Source organism: Pecten maximus, chromosome 6 (genome assembly GCF_902652985.1).
Source record: "Pecten maximus chromosome 6, xPecMax1.1, whole genome shotgun sequence".
Classification (NCBI taxonomy): domain Eukaryota; kingdom Metazoa; phylum Mollusca; class Bivalvia; order Pectinida; family Pectinidae; genus Pecten; species Pecten maximus.
In genome coordinates, this window is record NC_047020.1 from 1,434,701 (window position 1) to 1,461,061 (window position 26,361).

The 26,361-nt window shown below is 40.2% G+C and overlaps 1 protein-coding gene across 5 annotated transcripts in view; it reads left to right on the forward strand.

Annotated features, from left to right (window-relative positions):
• LOC117328688 (cyclin-dependent kinase-like 5) overlaps positions 1-26,361 on the forward strand; it is a 98,239-nt gene that overhangs the window by 757 nt on the left and 71,121 nt on the right. For 4 of the 5 annotated variants that reach the window (XR_004533009.1, XM_033886172.1, XM_033886173.1 and 1 more), the window contains exons 2-3: positions 3,478-3,577; positions 11,286-11,320. Coding sequence is in view for 4 of the 5 variants with exons in the window: in XM_033886172.1 (XP_033742063.1) it covers positions 3,541-3,577; positions 11,286-11,320 (72 nt within the window). In the remaining variant the exon portion in view is untranslated. Of the gene's footprint in view, positions 1-3,000; positions 3,115-3,477; positions 3,578-11,285; positions 11,321-26,361 lie in introns of those variants that run through there. The other variant, XM_033886171.1, reaches the window with a different exon arrangement.

Below are 26,361 nucleotides of genomic sequence, written 5' to 3' on the forward strand. Positions count from 1 at the left end.
CTAGTTTTTAAACAAATTATTTAAATGTGTCCCAAGAAGCAACAGCAGCAGTTAACCATGGAACGAATGAACTATAAGATGGTTTTCTCATATATCTATGCTTCATAAGTGTTGAAAACGTTTTATAAATTGACTTAAAATAGGCTACAAAACATAAAGGGATGTGATTTCATCCGTTTTATCCACCTGTTATGGGCCCCAGTGACTTTTTTTTATGTTGATGAGCCTTTAAGAATAAAACAATAATAAACTACCTGATAAATTAAAGAATCAGACCAAAGTTTTTGAATGGCAATAAAAATAAGCAAGATGAAAATAATCTTCAGCCCTTGATTGAATCACAGATTGTATAAATCACTTCTTATTTTGCTTGTCTTTTGGTCTTAATCTTTTGGCAATTTAACTGCATGTATACTCAGATATAATCAATGGAATCTAACCACTTGGGCTCAAATAAATTGACGCTAGGACTATGTCTTTCAATCTGAGTTATACTTGCATGTTTGCATACAAGAGTTAGAGTAGGTACATACATGTACATTGTAGACAGATTTTTAATTTCATTATTCAATGGCACATGTGATTTAAATCAAGAATTTTCTGTGCATGATCTTGAAACATACAATGCATTTTATTGTGTTGAAAACATTTACATTGTAGGAATCACCGTATCATTAATACTGTTTATATAAATTAGTTTTTATCACTGTTAGTGTAATATTATTTGTCACAATTTGTATGGGATGAAGTTAACTCAATATAGAAACACAATGTCTAAATCGGCTTTAAAACAACAACACTGATCATAATAAGAATATTATATATATTTCTTGCAATCTTGTTACTAATTAATATCTTTGGTATAGTTACACTAGTTTTATCAGTGAACCTTAAAATAGGCCTATAACTGTTAAATCAGGTACCAATGTAATGTAGATTTCAGTTTAACCTTGTCCTCAATACTTAGTTACTAACATTGAGTAATTCTATATGGGAGGAGGGAGATTCAACGTGGTGTAAACAGTGGGGAATGGTTCTGTGTTGAGTAATTCTGTTTTACCTATTCTATAACTGTGTATTGGTGTTTGTTACTCCATTGTGTGTAGACTGTAAACAAACAACCTACCATAAGTGTAAACACGTCCACACGATTCTCTGGTAATTGACCTGACACAGATTGTTGTTGACATTATTGTCATTGAGATAAATGGTGTTTATTAGCAGTTTTCATCGCCTGGGGTTCAGTGAGGTGCTACCTTAATGTGTAATGGGTAACACTGATAGCAATTAATAAGTCAATTAGAAGTTACACAATGTTTTCTCCAAAGTGAAAGCTGCTCCAGCAGAGGATGAAAACACTTTGGGGCTGCATCCATTGAAATTTAATGTCTATTTTACAGTTATGATACACACAAAACAAGAACAACATGAACTCATTTTTTATATGTACATCATCATGACATGTTCTTGCTGAATAGACAATTAGCAGGTTTTAAATGTCAACTGTGTTCATATATTAGAGACTTTATATCAGGACACTGGTTTCTAATGAATCATTTGGATTTGAATGGTAGGAGGTTATTGAAATATGTTTCCAAAATGGTTTGTATTAAAACATATATAAAAATACCTTTTAATATTGAATTCCTATTTAAAATGTCATAGAAAATTAGTATGCATACTATATAAAATCAAGGTATAGATTAAACTTTGTTCATTTAATATCAATTTGACACATGTGCATGATTAATTAGATTTATTTCAATGCCTCCATAAGGGATCAAACTCGGACCTTTGGATTACTAGTCTAAAGCTCAACCAATCAAACTATAGAAAATTCTCTGTAGCCAATTACATTACATTAAGAATATCTATACATGTAGTTACACTAGTCTGTCCTTCATGCCAAGAATCTGGAGAATTTTGAAGCCAACCAATCAGAATGCTGTCTGTGTGAAGGGATAAAATAATCTGAATCTGATGGGGAAATGCAGTAAAATCTAAATATGGTATTGATTTTTCAGGTTTGTCAGATTTGGAATGAAATTATCAATATCATTGACTGTAATTAAAGTTTAAGATGGGGTAAAAATCCTTGTCTAGAGCCATTTATCATGTGATACAGATTTCTCACTGCAGCTGTGTCTCAATGTGTTTGATATTATGTTGTTAGAACATGATTGTATATACCTGTATATTATCATACATGCTGTTTACCTGGAAGTCAGTGTATGTTACTACATATATACCTGTATATTATCATACATGCTGTTTACCTGGATGTGTATGTTAGTACATATATACCTGTATATTATCATACATGTTGTTTACCTGGAAGTATATATGTCTCAATGCATGTGTTTGATATAGGTTGTTAGTACATATGTACCTGTATATTATCATACATGTTGTTTACCTGGAAGTATATATGTCTCAATGTGTTTGATATAGGTTGTTAGTACATATGTACCTGTATATTATCATACATGTTGTTTACCTGGAAGTATATATGTCTCAATGTGTTTGATATAGGTTGTTAGTACATATGTACCTGTATATTATCATACATGCTGTTTACCTGGAAGTATATATGTCTCAATGCATGTGTTTGATATAGGTTGTTAGTACATATGTACCTGTATATTATCATACATGCTGTTTACCTGGAAGTGTATGTTAGTACATATATGTACCTGTATATTATCATACATGCTGTTTACCTGGAAGTGTAGGTTAGGACATATGTACCTGTATATTATCATACATGCTGTTTACCTGGAAGTCAGTGTATGTTAGTACATATACATATATATATATATATATATATGTACCTGTATATTATTATACATGCTTTTTTTACCTGGGTCTCAATGTGGTTGGTATGTCATCCAGAGTTTATGGTATCTAGCTATATAGTGACTCTAGGAATTATAGGGATGCTTGCAACTGCAACTTAAAAGTTTTGTGTTTTGATCAGTTTCTCGGATTGTACCTGGTGTATCCATTGTCCAACTAAATCTGGAATGTTACTCCTTAGTTAAATACTCTAGTATGGACATCTCAACCTGTCCACCATATGGAATATTAATAGAAAAAAAGAATTACATTTTTGGGGTAAGAATCTTAGATTTTGAGAAATTGATAAGATTTATTCCTAATCTTCAATATTTGACTTTCAAGTTAGATTATAGTTTTATAGTCAAATTGAAACAAGTTTTGTAATAAAAGACATGTTGTCTTCTAACTTCTTTCGAATTCAAGGGGTGATATTTTTCGTGAAAGAATGTAAGATTTTAGGGAAATTTTGAGAATTAGTGATTTTGCAAAGATTTGCTTTGAATAATGCATCATTGTATGTATATATTTCTTATAATTACAATGCATTGTTACAGGGGCAATATATTTCTGACATATTTTATTAGTATTGTAATTTCAATGCAACATTGTAATCTATGAACATCTTTGTTTTGATTTCAGGATTTATGAGCTGGATTATCGGCCATTTGATGTGTGATAGGGAGGGAGAAAGATTGCTATGTGATGAACAAGTACGAAATTCTGGGAGTAGTAGGTGAAGGTAAGTAATGATATGGTGTTGTGGGTTATTCCTGGGAGTACCCGAGTAGTAGGTTAAGGTAGGTATATAATGATATGGTGTTGTGGGTTATTTCTGGGAGTACCCGAGTATTAGGTTAAGGTAGGTATATAATGATATGGTGTTGTGGGTTATTCCTGGGAGTACCCGGGTAGTAGGTAAGGTAAGTATATAATGACATGGTGTTGTAGGTTATTTCTGGGAGTACCCGGGTAGTAGTTGAAGGTAGGTATATAATGATATGGTGTTGTGGGTTATTCCTGGGAGTACCCGGGTAGTAGGTTAAGGTAGGTATATAATGATATGGTGTTGTGGGTTATTTCTGGGAGTACCCGAGTAGTAGGTTAAGGTAGGTATATAATGATATGGTGTTGTGGGTTATTCCTGGAAGTACCCGGGTAGTAGTTGAAGGTAGGTATATAATGATATGGTGTTGTGGGTTATTTCTGGGAGTACCTGGGTAGTAGGTGTAATGATATGGTGTTGTGGGTTATTCCTGGGAGTACCCGGGTAGTAGGTTAAGGTAGGTATATAATGATATGGTGTTGTGGGTTAATTTATTCCTGGGAGTACCCAGGTAGTAGGTTAAGGTAGGTATATAATGATATGGTGTTGTGGGTTATTCCTGGGAGTACCCAGGTAGTAGGTTAAGGTAGGTATATGATGATATGGTGTTGTAGGTTATTTCTGGGAGTACCCGAGTAGTAGGTTAAGGTAGGTATATAATGATATGGTGTTGTGGGTTATTCCTGGGAGTACCCGGGTAGTAGGTTAAGGTAGGTATATAATGATATGGTGTTGTGGGTTATTCCTGGGAGTACCCGGGTAGTAGGTTGAAGGTAGGTATATAATGATATGGTGTTGTGGGTTATTCCTGGGAGTACCCGGGTAGTAGGTTAAGATAGGTATATAATGATATGGTGTTGTGGGTTATTCCTGGGAGTACCCGGGTTGTAGGTGAAGGTAGGTACATTAATTTTATTATCATATCACAGATTTGTTGGTTGATTCTTTTTCTTCGTAACCAAATCATATTGTATAACCATTATTTTTATTGTAAACTGACACAAGAACAACTCCCTATCAGATGTGAATTGCTGGCAAATATGAAATTTAATTTAAAAGAGGAATTTACAGAGATACAATTGAGCAGTTTGAAAAAAGAAATGTAATGTATGAGATTGTGTCTGGAGTTTATATCTAAAGCAGATACATTTTAAATGTTGTTCCTTATAGAGGCTCCTGTAACCACAGCCAACAGCTTTTTGTGTACGTTTATGTATATATCGTGTCCTATGTAAATTACTAGTATTCTACTGAATCATTCATGCTGTGGCTCTGTAAACCTGTTGTGTGGCGATGCTACATTCTGATCCACATTTCAGATGCCTGTTAAATACAGGATGTCAATAAAAGTTGCTATGTGTAGTTACACAGATATTTAAATCATTAAATGGCCTATCAATTGTAACCTATGTCAAATTTCTATTGTGACAAGACCTCCTGGTCTTTGTAGATTGGAGTTGTGGTCTAAAATACAACTTAAACAACAAGAAACAATTATTGATTTGTGATTTCCTTTAGAAGTGTCAGTTGATACAGAGTATCAGCCACAGACAGGATACAATTATTGGTCCATATATTGTACAGGGAGGCTTTATCAGAGAAAAACACATTTCATGAGACCAATATATAATATATACTGTGCTGTAGCATTGATTTATAGATATCTGTCATTTATAAACAGCTAGTTCCAACAATTATCTTCAATTCTGTACGGACTGTAGTATTTAACTTTGTTAAAATCAATCCCTTCAGCAACAGGTGCGACAACTTAAGACAGGAGGTTTGAGATAACTCTTTGTGGGCCCCTATAAAACCCACACCAATTATATATGGATATAAAAGGGTCACCAACTCACCAGATGTCATACTGAGTCAGATAAGATAGGTTATTCAATATTTTCTTAAATCTTTATTTTTTACGATAAATACATTCTACATCCAATTAATTTCAAATGTTATTGACGTAGCTACAGCACTATCAAGTATCAGACTGAGTGCACATGTTGCTATCTTCTATTGTTACTGACCTCCATTGCTGTAGGGCTTTAGTTCTATTGACCTCCAGTGTTATTAACCTCTATTGTTTACGAACTTCAGTTTTATTAACCTCCAGATTTATTAACCTCCATTGTTGTCGACCTTCAGTTTCATTAATCTTTGTTGTTATTGACCTGCAGTTTTGTTAACCTCAATTGTTATTGACCTTCAGTTTTTTTAACCCCTGTTGTTATTGACCTTCAATTTTATTGACCCCTGTTGTTATTGACCTTCAGTCTTATTGACCCTTGTTGTTTTTGACCTTCAGTTTTATTGACCCTTGTTATTAACCTTCAGTTTTATTGACCCCTGTTGTTATTGACCTTCAGTTTTATTGACCCTTGTTGTTATTGACCTTCAGTTTTATTGACCTTCAGTTTTTTTAACCCCTGTTGTTATTGACCTTCAGTTTTATTGACCCCTGTTGTTATTGACCTTCAGTTTTATTGACCCTTGTTGTTATTGACCTTCAGTTTTATTGACCCTTGTTGTTATTGACCTTCAGTTTTATTGACCCTTGTTGTTATTGACCTTCAGTTTTATTGACCCTTGTTGTTATTGACCTTCAGTTTTATTGACCCCTGTTGTTGTTCACCTTCAGTTTTATTAGCTCACCGGTTACGAATAACCGAGAGCTAATGCTGTCACCCCGGTGTCGGCGTCGCACCCCAAAACTTTAAAGTTTTTGGGGTAAGTTTTTGGAAAGCTTGTTAGTCCAAAAGTATACACCTCATGCCCTTCTAATTTGGTTTATACATTCATTAGAGGTCTAGGAGTGATGTTATGGCAAAATCATGCAGAAAAAAAATTGTGATTTTTACGCATTTTACAGCTCAATGAACAAGTTGAGCAAGTTTTGGTGAGCTCTAGGTTAGTTGAGTGCTAAAACTAACTTATAGATAGATCTTGATTGAGGTGGCCTGTACACTTTACCATCTTACAGTTGTTGGGTGACAGCCATGGTGTAAGGATCTGACAGGAAATATGTATATAGACCCACTGGTTATATAACTATCACCCTCACACAAGCAGACCAAAGAACTTAACATGTGATTAGAAATCAATGACAAGGTGATTTTCTGGTTCTGTTTGTAAAATGGCAAAAAATGGCACCATTTCAATGACTGGGGTCTCTCTATCACTGTCCTGGAGCCTCTCTATAATATATATATTATTGTAAATGTCCTGGAGCCTGACTACAATGTATAAAATGTCCTGAAGCCTCTCAATGAAATATACAGTATATGTATATAGATATTAATACTTTTTTATTTGATATATCTGATATGTTTAATTTCCTTGTAATATTCAAAATTTTCTTTTAAACATAATTTGTATGGCCCAGAATTAAATTTCACATTTGATCATAGTCTGGACAATTAGTAAGTCAATGTTTTCATTTTTACTATCCTATAATCACCGGATCTAAGTCTATAATAATTAATTTACATGTGTATTTGAAGTTGTTGAGTGACTGCTATTGTTCTCCCTTAGTTGGTAGTGTGTCCTTGAATCACAGTGTAATTGAGGTTTAATGCATATCGTACAAGGGCGTTGGTGTGTACCATCAATTACAGCTGTAAATGTAAACAAAGGGTATTGAGTAGCTGTTACTGAACTATAGGAGGAAATCAACACGGCTTGTTGATCACTGTCACTAGGGAGCACTGTACATTTCGGTACATATTGTCAGGTCTGTGTATGTTTTGTAGAATAATTGTAAATGTCTTCTCTATTGGTCTGCTGCTCTACTGCATGAGCTTAATTCTCAATTCACTCCTAATTCCTCCCCCTTTAATCATTGATATGAATGACTACTTTAGGGAGACTCCCCTCCCTCCCCCTTTAATCATTGGTAGGAATGACTACTTTAGGTAGACTCCCCTCCCTCCCCCTTTAATCATTGATAGGAATGACTACTTTAGGGAGACTCCCCTCCCTCCCCCTTTAATCATTTGTAGGAATGACTACTTTAGGGAGACTCCCCTCCCTCCCCCTTTAATCATTGGTAGGAATGACTACTTTAGGGAGACTCCCCTCCCTCCCCCTTTAATCATTGGTAGGAATAACTACTTTAGGGAGACTCCCCTCCCTCCCCCTTTAATCATTGGTAGGAATGACTACTTTAGGTAGACTCCCCTCCCTCCCCTTTAATCATTGGTAGGAATGACTACTTTAGGTAGACTCCCCTCCCTCCCCCTTTAATCATTGGTAGGAATGACTACTTTAGGTAGACTCCCCTCCCTCCCCCTTTAATCATTGGTAGGAATGACTACTTTAGGGAGACTCCCCTCCCTCCCCCCCTCCCCCTTTAATCATTGGTAGGAATGACTACTTTAGGTAGACTCCTCTCCCTCCCCCTTTAATCATTGGTATAGGAATGACTACTTTAGGTAGACTCCCCTCCCTCCCTCTTTAATCATTGGTAGGAATGACTACTTTAGGTAGACTCCCCTCCCTCCCCCCCTCCCCCTTTAATCATTGGTAGGAATGACTACTTTAGGGAGACTCCCCTCCCTCCCCCCCCCCCCCTCCCCCTTTAATCATTGGTAGGAATGACTACTTTAGGTAGACTCCCCTCCCTCCCCCTTTAATCATTGGTAGGAATGACTACTTTAGGGAGACTCCCCTCCCTCCCCCTTTAATCATTGGTAGGAATGACTACTTTAGGTAGACTCCCCTCCCTCCCCCTTTAATCATTGGTAGGAATGACTACTTTAGGGAGACTTCCCCCCCTCCCCCTTTAATCATTGGTAGGAATGACTACTTTAGGTAGACTCCCCTCCCTCCCCCTTTAATCATTGGTAGGAATGACTACTTTAGGGAGACTTCCCCCCCCTCCCCCTTTAATCATTGGTAGGAATGACTACTTTAGATAGACTCCCCTCCCTCCCCCTTTAATCATTGGTAGGAATGACTACTTTAGGTAGACTCCCCTCCCTCCCCCTTTAATCATTGGTAGGAATGACTACTTTAGGGAGACTTCCCCTCCCTCCCCCTTTAATCATTGGTAGGAATGACTACTTTAGGTAGACTCCCCTCCCTCCCCCTTTAATCATTGGTAGGAATGACTACTTTAGGTAGACTCCTCTCCCTCCCCCTTTAATCATTGGTAGGAATGACTACTTTAGGGAGACTCCCCTCCCTCCCCCTTTAATCATTGGTAGGAATGACTACTTTAGGTAGACTCCCCTCCCTCCCCCTTTAATCATTGGTATAGGAATGAATACTTTAGGTAGACTCCTCTCCCTCCCCCTTTAATCATTGGTAGGAATGACTACTTTAGGTAGACTCCCCTCCCTCCCCCTTTAATCATTGGTATAGGAATGAATACTTTAGGTAGACTCCCCTCCCTCCCCCTTTAATCATTGGTAGGAATGACTACTTTAGGGAGACTTCCCCCCCTCCCCCTTTAATCATTGGTAGGAATGACTACTTTAGGTAGACTCCCCTCCCTCCCCCTTTAATCATTGGTAGGAATGACTACTTTAGGTAGACTCCTCTCCCTCCCCCTTTAATCATTGGTATAGGAATGACTACTTTAGGGAGACTCCCCTCCCTCCCCCCCTCCCCCTTTAATCATTGGTATAGGAATGACTACTTTAGGTAGACTCCTCTCCCTCCCCCTTTAATCATTGGTATAGGAATGACTACTTTAGGTAGACTCCCCTCCCTCCCCCCCCTCCCCTTTAATCATTGGTAGGAATGACTACTTTAGGGAGACTCCCCTCCCTCCCCCCTCCCCCTTTAATCATTGGTAGGAATGACTACTTTAGGGAGACTCCCCTCCCTCCCCCCTCCCCCTTTAATCATTGGTAGGAATGACTACTTTAGGTAGACTCCCCTCCCTCCCCCCCTCCCCCTTTAATCATTGGTAGGAATGACTACTTTAGGTAGACTCCCCTCCCTCCCCCCCTCCCCCTTTAATCATTGGTAGGAATGACTACTTTAGGGAGACTCCCCTCCCTCCCCCCCTCCCCCTTTAATCATTGGTAGGAATGAGAACTTTAGGGAGACTCCCCTCCCTACCCCCCTCCCCCTTTAATCATTGGTAGGAATGACTACTTTAGGTAGACTCCTCTCCCTCCCCCTTTAATCATTGGTAGGAATGACTACTTTAGGGAGACTCCCCTCCCTCCCCCCTCCCCCTTTAATCATTGGTAGGAATGACTACTTTAGGTAGACTCCTCTCCCTCCCCCTTTAATCATTGGTATAGGAATGACTACTTTAGGTAGACTCCCCTCCCTCCCCCTTTAATCATTGGTATAGGAATGACTACTTTAGGGAGACTCCAATCCCTCCCCCTTTAATCATTGATAGGAATGACTACTTTAGGGAGACTCCAATCCCTCCCCCTTTAATCATTGGTAGGAATGACTACTTTAGGGAGACTCCCCTCCCTCCCCCTTTAATCATTGGTAGGAATGACTACTTTAGGGAGACTCCCCTCCCTCCCCCTTTAATCATTGGTAGGAATGACTACTTTAGGGAGACTCCCCTCCCTCCCCCTTTAATCATTGGTAGGAATGACTACTTTAGGGAGACTCCCCTCCCTCCCCCTTTAATCATTGGTAGGAATGACTACTTTAGGTAGACTCCCCTCCCTCCCCCTTTAATCATTGGTAGGAATGACTACTTTAGGTAGACTCCCCTCCCTCCCCCTTTAATCATTGGTAGGAATGACTACTTTAGGGAGACTCCCCTCCCTCCCCCTTTAATCATTGGTAGGAATGACAACTTTAGGGAGACTCCCCTCCCTCCCCCTTTAATCATTGGTAGGAATGACTACTTTAGGGAGACTCCCCTCCCTCCCCCTTTAATCATTGGTAGGAATAACTACTTTAGGGAGACTCCCCTCCCTCCCCCTTTAATCATTGGTAGGAATGACTACTTTAGGTAGACTCCTCTCTCTCCCCCTTTAATCATTGGTAGGAATGACTACTTTAGGGAGACTCCCCTCCCTCCCCCTTTAATCATTGGTATAGGAATGACTACTTTAGGTAGACTCCCTCTCCCTCCCCCTTTAATCATTGGTATAGGAATTACTACTTTAGGTAGACTCCCCTCCCTCCCCCTTTAATCATTGGTAGGAATGACTACTTTAGGGAGACTCCCCTCCCTCCCCCTTTAATCATTGGTATAGGAATGAATACTTTAGGGAGACTCCCCTCCCTCCCCCTTTAATCATTGGTATAGGAATGACTACTTTAGGGAGATTCCCCTCCCTTCCCCTTTTAGTATTTACTATTAAGTTTTCAATATTATGTAGTTTGTATTTTCAAATATTCCTGAATGTTTGCTCACTTCAAAATGTCAATTTAATGTTCTTTTTTTTCAATCCCTGTTAAACAAATACATCCGATCTGTACACTTAAACAGCTGTGTGTTAAGGCATGTAAACGATGTGTGGCGTCAATATTTACACCAAGATCAGGATTTTATTTCAGTGATAGATGTTGGCAATTTAATAGGGATTTTTAAAAATATTTTTTTATAGATAAAACATGAAGTTTATTGTTTTGAGTACTTGTTCATGTGCTAGTAATGATTAAATGACAATGCAGATGTTATCTTTATATTTTGTAGGGGCCTATGGTGTGGTTCTAAAATGCAGACATAAGGTAAGTCACAGGGACATGTATCAATGGGGAGTCTGTTATATATAGTAATTAGTTATTAGACATAAGGTAAGTCACAGGGACATGTACCAATGGGGAGTCTGTTATATATAGTAATTAGTTATTAGACATAAGGTAAGTCACAGGGACATGTACCAATGGGGAGTCTGTTATATATAGTAATTAGTTATTAGACATAAGGTAAGTCACAGGGACATGTACCAATGGGGAGTCTGTTATATATAGTAATTAGTTATTAGACATAAGGTAAGTCACAGGGACATGTACCAATGGGGAGTCTGTTATATATAGTAATTACTTTAGTGATATTCTAATTACACAATATACCAGTATCAGTAGTGATACATGGTTTGAAGTAAATGACAAGAGGATAGATTCCTAAATCATCTTAGTCCTGTTAGAGGACTGCAGTGTGTGGGCAATTGGAGGGGGGGGGCATGGGGCATGTGTATTGCCCAATTATGTCAAAGTAAATATTTCCTATCTTTTTTTTAAATAGGAAAAAAAATATCTTTACTATCAAGATTATGACTGGAGTGTTGAAGGAAGGAATTTATAATTACTGTAAAAGTGGAAATATTCGCGGTGTGGAAATTTTCGCTTATTGCGCTATCAGTAATTAATCTCCGCGAAAATTTCCACACGCGAATATATTAACACATAAAAATACTAAATATAAAAGATACAAGTAAGCACAAAAATATCTTGACGGCGCGAAAATATCCACACCGCGAACACTTTGGAAGCTGGCTAAGCGAAAATTTCCACATGCGAAAATATCCACTTTTACAGTATCAGTATACAGCGGTCAGTGATGGGATCCCAGTGGCCTCTGGTGTCTGAACCCAGTAACATCCTCAGCTTTCTGTCATTATAAACCAACATCAGCTGACAGTTCTATATACATTTAATTATTGTTATAACTAATCACTCAACACAACTTTACATACTTTGGATAGCGCTTTCTGTTTTATTTTCAAAACTCAATATCCACTTAAATGTAAATTAAATGTTAAATGTAAAGAAGCAGACTTATTTTGATAAATGAGGAAATGTCCATTATTTACCTAAGTAATTTCAGTGACAATAAAGTTAAGCCTGCCTCGTCTACTTCGCCTTGTTATGTCAGAGGTAATGACTGACACAGGCCTTGATAAAAAAAAAATCAATTGATTTTACAAGACTTGCTAGCATTTGATGCAATAACATCTTGAGACTGATAGATGTTAGAATACAGCCATCAATTATTCAGGGCGATTAAGATGGCCAAGTGCATGTTAGCTCCTGGCTTTTGTCGAGGGGGGGGGGGGGGCTGTAGTTATACATGAGGGGGCTGTAGTTATATTATATATGAGGGGGCTGTAGTTATATATGAGGGGGTTGTAGTTATACATGAGGGGGTTGTAGTTATATATGAGGGGGCCGTAGTTATATATGAGGGGGTTGTAGTTATACATGAGGGGGTTGTAGTTATATATGAGGGGGCCGTAGTTATATATGAGGGGGTTGTAGTTATATATGAGGGGGTTGTAGTTATATATGAGGGGGTTGTAGTTATATATGAGGGGGTTGTAGTTATACATGAGGGGGCTGTAGTTATATATGAGGGGGCCGTAGTTATACATGAGGGGGCCGTAGTTATATATGAGGGGGTTGTAGTTATATATAAGGGGGTTGTAGTTATACATGAGGGGGCTGTAGTTATATATGAGGGGGGCCGTAGTTATACATGAGGGGGCTGTAGTTATATATGAGGGGGTTGTAGTTATATATGAGGGGGTTGTAGTTATATATGAGGGGGCTGTAGTTATATATGAGGGGGTTGTAGTTATATATGAGGGGGTTGTAGTTATACATGAGGGGGCTGTAGTTATATATGAGGGGGCCGTAGTTATACATGAGGGGGCCGTAGTTATATATGAGGGGGTTGTAGTTATATATGAGGGGGTTGTAGTTATACATGAGGGGGCTGTAGTTATATATGAGGGGGCCGTAGTTATACATGAGGGGGCTGTAGTTATACATGAGGGGGCTGTAGTTATATATGAGGGGGTTGTAGTTATATATGAGGGGGTTGTAGTTATATATGAGGGGGCTGTAGTTATATATGAGGGGGTTGTAGTTATATATGAGGGGGTTGTAGTTATACATGAGGGGGCTGTAGTTATATATGAGGGGGCCGTAGTTATACATGAGGGGGCCGTAGTTATACATGAGGGGGCTGTAGTTATATATGAGGGGGTTGTAGTTATATATGAGGGGGCTGTAGTTATATATGAGGGGGCTGTAGTTATATATGAGGGGGCTGTAGTTATACATGAGGGGGCTGTAGTTATATATGAGGGGGCTGTAGTTATATATGAGGGGGCTGTAGTTATATATGAGGGGGCCGTAGTTATACATGAGGGGGCTGTAGTTATATATGAGGGGGCTGTAGGTTTATATGAGGGGGCTGTAGTTATACATGAGGGGGCTGTAGTTATATATGAGGGGGCTGTAGTTATACATGAGGGGGTTGTAGTTATACATGAGGGGGCTGTAGTTATATATGAGGGGGCTGTAGTTATACATGAGGGGGTTGTAGTTATATATGAGGGGGTTGTAGTTATATATGAGGGGGTTGTAGTTATACATGAGGGGGCTGTAGTTATATATGAGGGGGCCGTAGTTATATATGAGGGGGTTGTAGTTATATATGAGGGGGTTGTAGTTATACATGAGGGGGCTGTAGTTATATATGAGGGGGCCGTAGTTATACATGAGGGGGCTGTAGTTATATATGAGGGGGCTGTAGTTATATATGAGGGGGTTGTAGTTATATATGAGGGGGCTGTAGTTATATATGAGGGGGTTGTAGTTATATATGAGGGGGTTATATTTATACATGAGGGGGCTGTAGTTATATATGAGGGGGCCGTAGTTATACATGAGGGGGCCGTAGTTATACATGAGGGGGCTGTAGTTATATATGAGGGGGTTGTAGTTATATATGAGGGGGCTGTAGTTATATATGAGGGGGCTGTAGTTATATATGAGGGGGCTGTAGTTATACATGAGGGGGCTGTAGTTATATATGAGGGGGCTGTAGTTATATATGAGGGGGCTGTAGTTATATATGAGGGGGCCGTAGTTATACATGAGGGGGCTGTAGTTATATATGAGGGGGCTGTAGGTTTATATGAGGGGGCTGTAGTTATACATGAGGGGGCTGTAGTTATATATGAGGGGGCTGTAGTTATACATGAGGGGGTTGTAGTTATACATGAGGGGGCTGTAGTTATATATGAGGGGGCTGTAGTTATACATGAGGGGGTTGTAGTTATATATGAGGGGCTGTAGTTATACATGAGGGGGCTGTAGTTATATATGAGGGGGCTGTAGTTATACATGAGGGGGGCTGTAGTTATATATGAGGGGGCTGTAGTTATACATGAGGGGGCTGTAGGTTTATATGAGGGGGCTGTAGTTATACATGAGGGGGCTGTAGTTATACATGAGGGGGCTGTAGTTATACATGAGGGGGCTGTAGGTTTATATGAGGGGGCTGTAGTTATATATGAGGGGGCTGTAGTTATACATGAGGGGGCTGTAGTTATACATGAGGGGGCTGTAGTTATACATGAGGGGGCTGTAGTTATATATGAGGGGGCTGTAGTTATATATGAGGGGGCTGTAGTTATATATGAGGGGTTGTAGTTATATATGAGGGGGCTGTAGTTATATATGAGGGGGCTGTAGTTATATATGAGGGGGGCTGTAGTTATATATGAGGGGGCCGTAGTTATATATGAGGGGGCCGTAGTTATACATGAGGGGGCTGTAGTTATATATGAGGGGGCTGTAGTTATATATGAGGGGGCTGTAGTTATATATGAGGGGGCTGTAGTTATATATGAGGGGGCTGTAGTTATACATGAGGGGGCCGTAGTTATACATGAGGGGGCTGTAGTTATATATGAGGGGGCTGTAGTTATATATGAGGGGGCTGTAGTTATATATGAGGGGGGGGGGGGGACTGTAGTTATATATGAGGGGCTGTAGTTATACATGAGGGGGCTGTAGTTATACATGAGGGGGCTGTAGTTATACATGAGGGGGCTGTAGTTATATATGAGGGGGCTGTGGTTACATGAGGGATATGTGGTTACATGAGGGGGCTGTGGTAACCATGCACAGCCCTTTCTTCTCTTAGTTGTCTGACTGATAAATATCAGTTTCCAACTCTTGCTAAATTTGAAATTTAAATATTGTTACACTTTTACTTAATATAATCACAGATTAAAAAAAGGAATGTGTCCCTCGTTTACCTCATACCTCCTTTATCTGTGTAACAAGTAAAAGATCACTTGTAAGTGCCCTTCAGAATGTGTTGTTTGTGTAGACACCGGGATGATCATAAGAAGGTAGTTTATCACAGTGTGATACCATTGTTTGATCAGGCCACACTGTCTATTTGCCCTCCTCTTGTACCACATGTTGAGATCCTGTGCTAAAGTAGATTTGTGGCACCTTTGTGCATTATAACACCTTCTGATAACAATTAATATCATTGTGGGGAAATAAATCTAGAGTGTAGAATCTATATATTTTCTGTTAATGATATTATATATATCCTCTGCAAAGGTGTACAGTCAGAGTAAACATCAAAAACAGGATTGATCTATCTTCACTCTTGATTCATATTGTGGTCCTGAAGAATTAAACAGAAATCTTGATGGTTTATCAGACAGGTATACCCAGTAATGATGGTTTATAAGACAGGTATACCCAGTAATGATGGTTTATAAGACAGGTATACCCAGTAATGATGGTTTATAACACAGGTATACCCAGTAATGATGGTTTATAATTAAGACAGGTAAACCCAGTAATGATGGTTTATAAGACAGGTATACCCAGTATTGATGGTTTATAACACAGGTATACCCAGTAATGATGGTTTATAATTAAGACAGGTATACCCAGTAATGATGGTTTATAAGACAGGTATACCCAGTAATGATGGTTTATATGACAGGTATACCCAGTAATGATGTTTTATAAGACAGGTATACCCAGTAATGATGGTTTATAAGACAGGTATACCCAGTAATGATGGTTTATAAGACAGGTATACCCAGTAATGATGGTTTCTAAGACAGGTATACCCAGTATTGATGGTTTATAAGACAGGTATACCCAGTAATGATGTTTTATAAGACAGGTATACCCAGTAATGATGGTTTATATGACAGGTATACCCAGTAATGATGGTTTATATGACAGGTATACCCAGTAATGATGGTTTATATGACAGGTATACCCAGTAATGATGGTTTATAAGACAGGTATACCCAGTAATGATGGTTTATAAGACAGGTATACCCAGTAATGATGGTTTATAAGACAGGTATACCCAGTAATGATGGTTTATAAGACAGGTATACCCAGTAATGACGGTTTATAAGACAGGTATACCCAGTAATGACGGTTTATAAGACAGGTATACCCAGTAATGATGGTTTATATGACAGGTATACCTAGTAATGATGGTTTATAAGACAGGTATACCCAGTAATGATGGTTTATAAGACAGGTATACCCTGTAATGATGGTTTATAAGACAGGTATACCGAGTAATGATGGTTTATATGACAGGTATACCCAGTAATGATGGTTTATAAGACAGGTATACCCAGTAATGATGGTTTATAAGACAGGTATACCTAGTAATGACGGTTTATAAGACAGGTATACCCAGTAATGATGGTTTATAAGACAGGTATACCCAGTAATGATGGTTTATAAGACAGGTATACCCAGTAATGATGGTTTATAAGACAGGTATACCCAGTAATGATGGTTTATAATTAAGACAGGTATACCCAGTAATGATGGTTTATAACACAGGTATACCCAGTAATAATGGTTTATAAGACAGGTATACCCAGTAATGATGGTTTATAAGACAGGTATACCCAATAATGATGGTTTATAAGACAGGTATACCCAGTAATGATGGTTTATAAGACATGTATACCCAGTAATGATGGTTTATAAGACAGGTATACCCAGTAATGATGGTTTATAAGACAGGTATACCCAGTAATGATGGTTTATAAGACAGGTATACCCAGTAATGATGGTTTATAAGACAGGTATACCCAGTAATGATGTTTTATAAGACAGGTATACCCAGTAATGATGGTTTATAAGACAGGTATACCCAGTAGATATCTATATGTTGATAGTGTGGTGTAGATGTCTATAAGTTGATAGTGTGGTGTAGATGTCTATAAGTTATTAGTGTGGTGTAGATGTCTATAAGTTAACGTATGTAGATGTCTATAAGTTATAGTGTGGTGTAGATGTCTATAAGTTGATGGTGTGGTGTAGATGTCTATAAGTTATAGTGTGGTGTAGATGTCTATAAGTTATTAGTGTGGTGTAAATGTCTATAAGTTGATAGTGTGGTGTAGATGTCTATAAGTTGATAGTGTGGTGTAGATGTCTATAAGTTATTAGTGTGGTGTAGATGTCTATAAGTTGATAGTGTGGTGTAGATGTCTATAAGTTGATAGTGTGGTGTAGATGTCTATAAGTTATAGTGTGGTGTAGATGTCTATAAGTTATTAGTGTGGTGTAGATGTCTATAAGTAATTAGTGTGGTGTAGATGTCTATAAGTTGATAGTGTGGTGTAGATGTCTATAAGTTATTAGTGTGGTGTAGATGTCTATAAGTTGATAGTGTGGTGTAGATGTCTATAAGTTGATAGTGTGGTGTAGATGTCTATAAGTTAACGTATGTAGATGTCTATAAGTTATAGTGTGGTGTAGATGTCTATAAGTTGATAGTGTGGTGTAGATGTCTATAAGTTATTAGTGTGGTGTAGATGTCTATAAGTTAATGTATGTAGATGTCTATAAGTTATTAGTGTGGTGTAGATGTCTATAAGATATTAGTGTGGTGTAGATGTCTATAAGTTAACGTATGTAGATGTCTATAAGTTATTAGTGTGGTGTAGATTTAGGTTGGAAGGTTCCCAGTCCCAGCTCCTGTGTTGTAACTGAAAACTAACACACTGACTAATTTGTATGGACAGCATTGACCTATGAACTATGTAAACATTAGTATATCCAGACAGGTTAAAACCACCCTAGTTTCTCCATTATCATCCCCCTACACTGTGTACTGTAACATTTCAAAACGGCCCAGAGGATTTCTGTGTTTGAAGAGTAGCTTTATCAGGAGTTTAACTTACTATAAGAATGATATCTGTAAGTTTTAACATTACCATTAGGCTTGTCAAATCAGTGACCCAACCTGGTATCAGATACTGTCTACGTACTGCTAGTATCTTACCAGGGTGACATACTCCCTACCCGAGTCAGTAGGGAACAGCTAGTATATATCTTACCAGGGTGACATACTCCCTACCTGAGTCAGTAGGGAACAGCTAGTATCTTACCAGGGTGACATACTCCCTACCTGAGTCAGTAGGGAACAGCTAGTATCTTACCAGGGTGACATACTCCCTACCTGAGACAGTAGGGAACAGCTAGTATCTTACCAGGGTGACATACTCCCTAGCCAAGTCAGTAGGGAACAGCTAGTATCTTACCAGGGTGACATACTCCCTAGTCGAGTCAGTAGGAAACAGCTAGTATCTTACCAGGGTGACATACTCCCTACCCGAGTCAGTAGGGAACAGCTAGTTCTTACCAGGGTGACATACTCCCTACCCGAGACAGTAGGGAACAGCTAGTATCTTACCAGGGTGACATACTCCCTACCTGAGTCAGTAGAGAACAGCTAGTATTTTACCAGGGTGACATACTCCCTACCCGAGTCAGTAGGGAACAGCTAGTATCTTACCAGGGTGACATACTCCCTACCTGAGACAGTAGGGAACAGCTAGTATCTTACCAGGGTGACATACTCCCTACCTGAGTCAGTAGGAAACAGCCAGTATCTTACCAGGGTGACATACTCCCTACCCGAGTCAGTAGGGAATAGCTAGTATCTTACCAGGGTGACATACTCCCTACCCGAGTCAGTAGGGAACAGCTAGTATCTTACCAGTGTGACATACTCCCTACCTGAGTCAGTAGGGAACAGCTAGTATCTTACCAGGGTGACATACTCCCTACCTAAGTCAGTAGGGAATAGCTAGTATCTTACCAGGGTGACATACTCCCTACCTGAGACAGTAGGAAGCAGCTAGTATCTTACAAGGGTGATAACTCCCTACCTGAGTCAGTAGGGAACAGCTGGTATCTTACCAGGGTGACATACTCCCTACCTGAGTCAGTAGGGAACAGCTAGTATCTTACCAGGGTGACATACTCCTTTAAGCCAAGTTGGTCCAAAGCAGCTAGTATTTTTACCAGGGCGACAAACTCCCTTAAGGAAAGTTGGTCGGAAGCAGCTGGTATTGTTACCAGAGTGACATACTCCCTACCTGAGTCAGTAGGAAGCAGCTAGTATCTTACCAGGGTGACGTACTCCCTTAAGCCAAGTTGGTAGCTATAGGAAGCAGGTATTGTCTTATTATATTGACATACATTGGTGTGACTGCACTCAAGGCTGGGTCATTATGACATATAATTAACAGCTGTAATTTGTACTCAAGGCTGGGTCATTATGACATATATAATTAACAGCTCTAATTTGTGCTCAAGGTTGGGCTGGTATGACTTACCGACTGTGAATTGTACTCAAGACTCACTTTGTTATGACTTAAGGGCTGTAAATTGTACTAAGACTGGGTTTTTATACACCACACAGGTAGATTATCTGGTATTGACATAAAACCTAATGGGGTTTCCTGTAGTAAGAATGAATTGATTATTGACGAATTCCTGTCAGTCAGGTAACAACTTTAAAGGTAATCAGTAAAACAGGTGTATAAGATTTTACCTATCAGTATATGTATTATATATATATATACTGTGTCAATCTTCACCTAATACAGTGGCTTTTTTATTGTCAATTGTTATAAACCCTTTTAACATGTACATCAGTGGATATGTTACAGTTGATCAACTACACTGTCAGATGTGTGACACCATAAACACTCATGGCTCTCCTAAGGACAGAAATTAACAATATACCACCCTCAGTATACCCACACAGATATAGAGGGGCAGTCACAACTAACATACCACCCTCAGTACACCCACACAGATATAGAGGGGCAGTCACAACTAACATACCACCCTCAGTACACCCACACAGATATAGAGGAGCAGTCACAACTAACATACCACCCTCAGTACACCCACACAGATGTAGAGGGGCAGTCACAACTAACATACCACCCTCAGTATACCCACACAGATATAGAGGGGCAGTCACAACTAACATACCACCCTCAGTATACCCACACAGTATACCCACACAGATATAGAGGGGCAGTCACAACTAACATACCACCCTCAGTATACCCACACAGATATAGAGGGGCAGCCACAACTAACATACCACCCTCAGTATACCCACACAGATATAGAGGGGCAGTCACAACTAACATACCACCCTCAGTATACCCACACAGATATAGAGGGGCAGTCACAACTAACATACCACCCTCAGTACACCCACACATATATAGAGGGGCAGTCACAACTAACATACCACCCTCAGTATACCCACACAGATATAGAGGGGCAGCCACAACTAACATACCACCCTCAGTACACCCACAAATATGTAGAGGGGCAGCCACAACTAACATAACACCCTCAGTATACCCACACAGATGTAGAGGGGCAGACACAACTAACATACCACCCTCAGTATACCCACACAGATGTAGAGGGGCAGCCATAACTAACATACCACCCTCAGTACACCCACACAGATATAGAGGGGCAGCCACAACTAACATACCACCCTCAGTATACCCACACAGATGTAGAGGGGCAGTCACAACTAACATACCACCCTCAGTATACCCACACAGATATAGAGGGGCAGCCACAACTAACATACCACCCTCAGTATACCCACACACATGTAGAGGGGCAGTCACAACTAACATACCACCCTCAGTACACCCACAAATATGTAGAGGGGCAGCCACAACTAACATACCACCCTCAGTATACCCACACAGATATAGAGGGGCAGTCACAACTAACATACCACCCTCAGTATACCCACACAGATATCGAGGGGCAGTCACAACTAACATACCACCCTCAGTATACCCACACAGATGTAGAGGGGCAGCCACAACTAACATACCACCCTCAGTATACCCACACAGATATAGAGGGACAGTCACAACTAACATACCACCCTCAGTATACCCACACAGATATAGAGGGGCAGCCACAACTAACATACCACCCTCAGTATACCCACACAGATATAGAGGGAAAGTCACAACTAACATACCACCCTCAGTATACCCACACAGATATAGAGGGGCAGCCACAACTAACATACCACCCTCAGTATACCCACACAGATATAGAGGGGCAGCCACAACTAACATACCACCCTCAGTACACCCACAAATATGTAGAGGGGCAGCCACAACTAACATACCACCCTCGGTACACCCACACAGATGTAGAGGGGCAGCCACAACTAACATACCACCCTCAGTACACCCACACATATATAGAGGGGCAGTCACAACTAACATACCACCCTCAGTATACCCACACAGATATAGAGGGACAGTCACAACTAACATACCACCCTCAGTATACCCACACAGATGTAGAGGGGCAGTCACAACTAACATACCACCCTCAGTACACCCACACAGATATAGAGGGGCAGCCACAACTAACATACCACCCTCAGTATACCCACACAGATATAGAGGGGCAGTCACAACTAACATACCACCCTCAGTATACCCACACAGATGTAGAGGGGCAGCCACAACTAACATACCACCCTCAGTACACCCACACAGATATAGAGGGACAGTCACAACTAACATACCACCCTCAGTACACCCATACAGATATAGAGGGACAGTCACAACTAACATACCACCCTCAGTATACCCACACAGATGTAGAGGGGCAGCCACAACTAACATACCACCCTCAGTATACCCACACAGATGTAGAGGGGCAGCCACAACTAACATACCACCCTCAGTATACCCACACAGATGTAGAGGGGCAGTCACAACTAACATACCACCCTTAGTACACCCACACAGATATAGAGGGGCAGCCACAACTAACATACCACCCTCAGTATACCCACACAGATGTAGAGGGGCAGCCACAACTAACATACCACCCTCAGTATACCCACACAGATATAGAGGGGCAGCCACAACTAACATACCAACCTCAGTACACCCACACAGATGTAGAGGGGCAGTCACAACTAACATACCACCCTCAGTATACCCACACAGATATAGAGGGGCAGTCACAACTAACATACCACCCTTAGTACACCCACACAGATATAGAGGGGCAGCCACAACTAACATACCACCCTCAGTATACACACACACATGTAGAGGGGCAGCCACAACTAACATACCACCCTCAGTATACCCACACAGATGTAGAGGGGCAGACACAACTAACATACTACCCTCAGTATACCCACACAGATGTAGAGGGGCAGTCACAACTAACATACCACCCTCAGTATACCCACACAGATATAGAGGGGCAGCCACAACTAACATACCACCCTCAGTATACCCACACAGATGTAGAGGGGCAGCCACAACTAACATACCACCCTCAGTATACCCACACAGATGTAGAGGGGCAGTCACAACTAACATACCACCCTCAGTACACCCACACAGATGTAAAGGGGCAGCCACAACTAACATACCACCCTCAGTATACCCACACAGATGTAGAGGGGCAGTCACAACTAACATACCACCCTCAGTATACCCACACAGATGTAGAGGGGCAGCCACAACTAACATACCACCCTCAGTATACCCACACAGATGTAGAGGGGCAGCCACAACTAACATACCACCCTCAGTATACCCACACAGATGTAGAGGGGCAGACACAACTAACATACCACCCTCAGTACACCCACACAGATGTAGAGGGGCAGCCACAACTAACATACCACCCTCAGTATACCCACACAGATGTAGAGGGGCAGCCACAACTAACATACCACCCTCAGTACACCCACACAGATGTAGAGGGGCAGCCACAACTAACATACCACCCTCAGTATACCCACACAGATGTAGAGGGGCAGTCACAACTAACATACCACCCTCAGTATACCCACACAGATGTAGAGGGGCAGTCACAACTAACATACCACCCTCAGTATACCCACACAGATGTAGAGGGGCAGTCACAACTAACATACCACCCTCAGTATACCCACATAGATATAGAGGGGCAGTCACAACTAACATACCACCCTCAGTATACCCACATATATATAGAGGGGCAGCCACAACTAACATACCACCCTCAGTATACCCACACAGATGTAGAGGGGCAGCCACAACTAACATACCACCCTCAGTATACCCACACAGTATACCCACACAGATGTAGAGGGGCAGTCACAACTAACATACCACCCTCAGTATACCCACACAGATATAGAGGGGCAGTCACAACTAACATACCACCCTCAGTATACCCACACAGATATAGAGGGGCAGTCACAACTAACATACCACCCTCAGTATACACACATAGATATAGAGGGGCAGTCACAACTAACATACCACCCTCAGTATACCCACACAGATATAGAGGGGCAGCCACAACTAACATACCACCCTCAGTATACCCACACAGATATAGAGGGGCAGTCACAACTAACATACCACCCTCAGTATACCCACACAGATATAGAGGGGCAGTCACAACTAACATACCACCCTCAGTATACACACATAGATATAGAGGGGCAGTCACAACTTACATACCACCCTCAGTATACCCACACAGATATTGAGGGGCAGTCACAACTAACATACCACCCTCAGTTAATAATACCCACACAGATATAGAGGGGCAGTCACAACTAACATACCACCCTCAGTATACCCACATATATATCTGGAGTACGGGTTGTACGTCCCTAGAGTACAGGTTATATGTCCCTGAAGTACAGGTTGTACGTCCCTGGAGTACAGGTTGTATGTCCCTGAAGTACAGGTTGTGTGTCCCTGGAGTATGGGTTGTACGTCCCTGGAGTACGGGTTGTACGTCCCTGGAGTACGGGTTGTACGTCCCTGGAGTACGGGTTGTACGTCCCTGGAGTATGGGTTGTACGTCCCTGGAGTACGGGTTGTACGTCCCTGGAGTACGGGTTGTACGTCCCTGGAGTACAGGTTGTACGTCCCTGGAGTATGGGTTGTACGTCCCTGGAGTACGGGTTGTACGTCCCTGGAGTACGGGTTGTACGTCCCTGGAGTACGGGTGGTACGTCCCTGGAGTACGGGTTGTACGTCCCTGGAGTACGGGTTGTACGTCCCTGGAGTATGGGTTGTATGTCCCTGGAGTACGGGTTGTAAAGTATACAGAAAAATAAAATCATTAGTGTTCCTGTTATAATTGAATTAAAGTAATTTAATAGTTTCATATGACAAGGTGTCTTATATCAAATTATTGGATTGGTGAAATAAATTCAATTTGATGTGGACACTCATATATCAGACCTAACTGACATGTAATGGACATCATGACATTATTTGTCAACTTGAAGAAATCATTTTCATTTTTGATGAGATCTATTTATAAGATTGCTTCCAGGAGTCTAAATGTGAGAAGGGCTGTGATAGAGACCGTGCCTAATCTGGTATAAAACTCGCAGTGAAATTGGATTACAGTGGTAATGAGGAGTAAAGTTATAGAGCTGCAGGTCTGTACATGATACCTGGAGAATGGCCAGATTATACACTGGATCCTACACTCTTTGTAGTTTGATATTATTAGTGTTGACCATTCAGCTGATTAGTTTTTATAAAAACAAGTATTCATAAGTTTGCAGGCAGTTGAAAGCCAGTCTGTGGTTATTTCACACACAGGTGCTGAAATACAGCCGTATATTGATAGACACCGGACTACACTAAAGGCAGGTCTAACAACTGTTTAGATAACATGCTTTTAATTTGATTTCAAGTCACGCTATACTTTTTTTAAGTGAACTAAATGCTTTAAATGTTAGCTACATCATTAATGCCTCATCATGCCTAGGGCCTTCACAACAACATTCTATCATTAATTGATCAACCTTGTAATAAACTTCACAAATCTAAAAAAAATCCTTTAAATAACAATGAATGCCTTGATTTTTTTTTTTTTTCCATATAATTATATATAATATGAAGAATTCATCAGAATTGAATAACCACTAAGATGTGAGGTATCATATATATATAAAGTGTTCCTCTTATTTGAACTATATATATAAATGCAGGTGCACATGAAATATTATGGAGTACCTTCTTACACATGATATATTGTCTGTGTAATATAAATCATTAGGACCTGATTAAGATAGATACACAAACACTTGTTGGGGACCTAAATGTGTTACTATGATGTAATATTAACTTGTTGGGGACCTAAATGTGTTGCTATGATGTAATATTAACTTGTTGGGGACCTAAATGTGTTACTATGATGTAATATTGACTTGTTGGGGACCTAAATGTGTTACTATGATGTAATATTGACTTGTTCGCTGTTATACAGAACATACAATACACTTAAACATTCACTATTGCAGTGTTGGAGATAAATTTGATACTTTATAGTGCTGTTAATGGATATTTTATCACCAACATTTTACAGGGAAAAATTAGGGGGGGGGGGGGGGGGGGGGGGGGGACATAAAAGCTGTTTTTTACTGTGTGTTTTATTATCGTTGTTATAAACTTGACTTCCCCATCAGCCACCCGTCTCTATAAAAATGTCATCGGACTGCTGACAGACAGCAGATATTATAATAACATTGGCTGTTTGGCCAGTACTTGCTTTCTTCCTTATCTGTTTTCATTGTTTTATCATAAAGCTGAATGCCTGGTAGTCTTATCATTGGTGTTTTATAA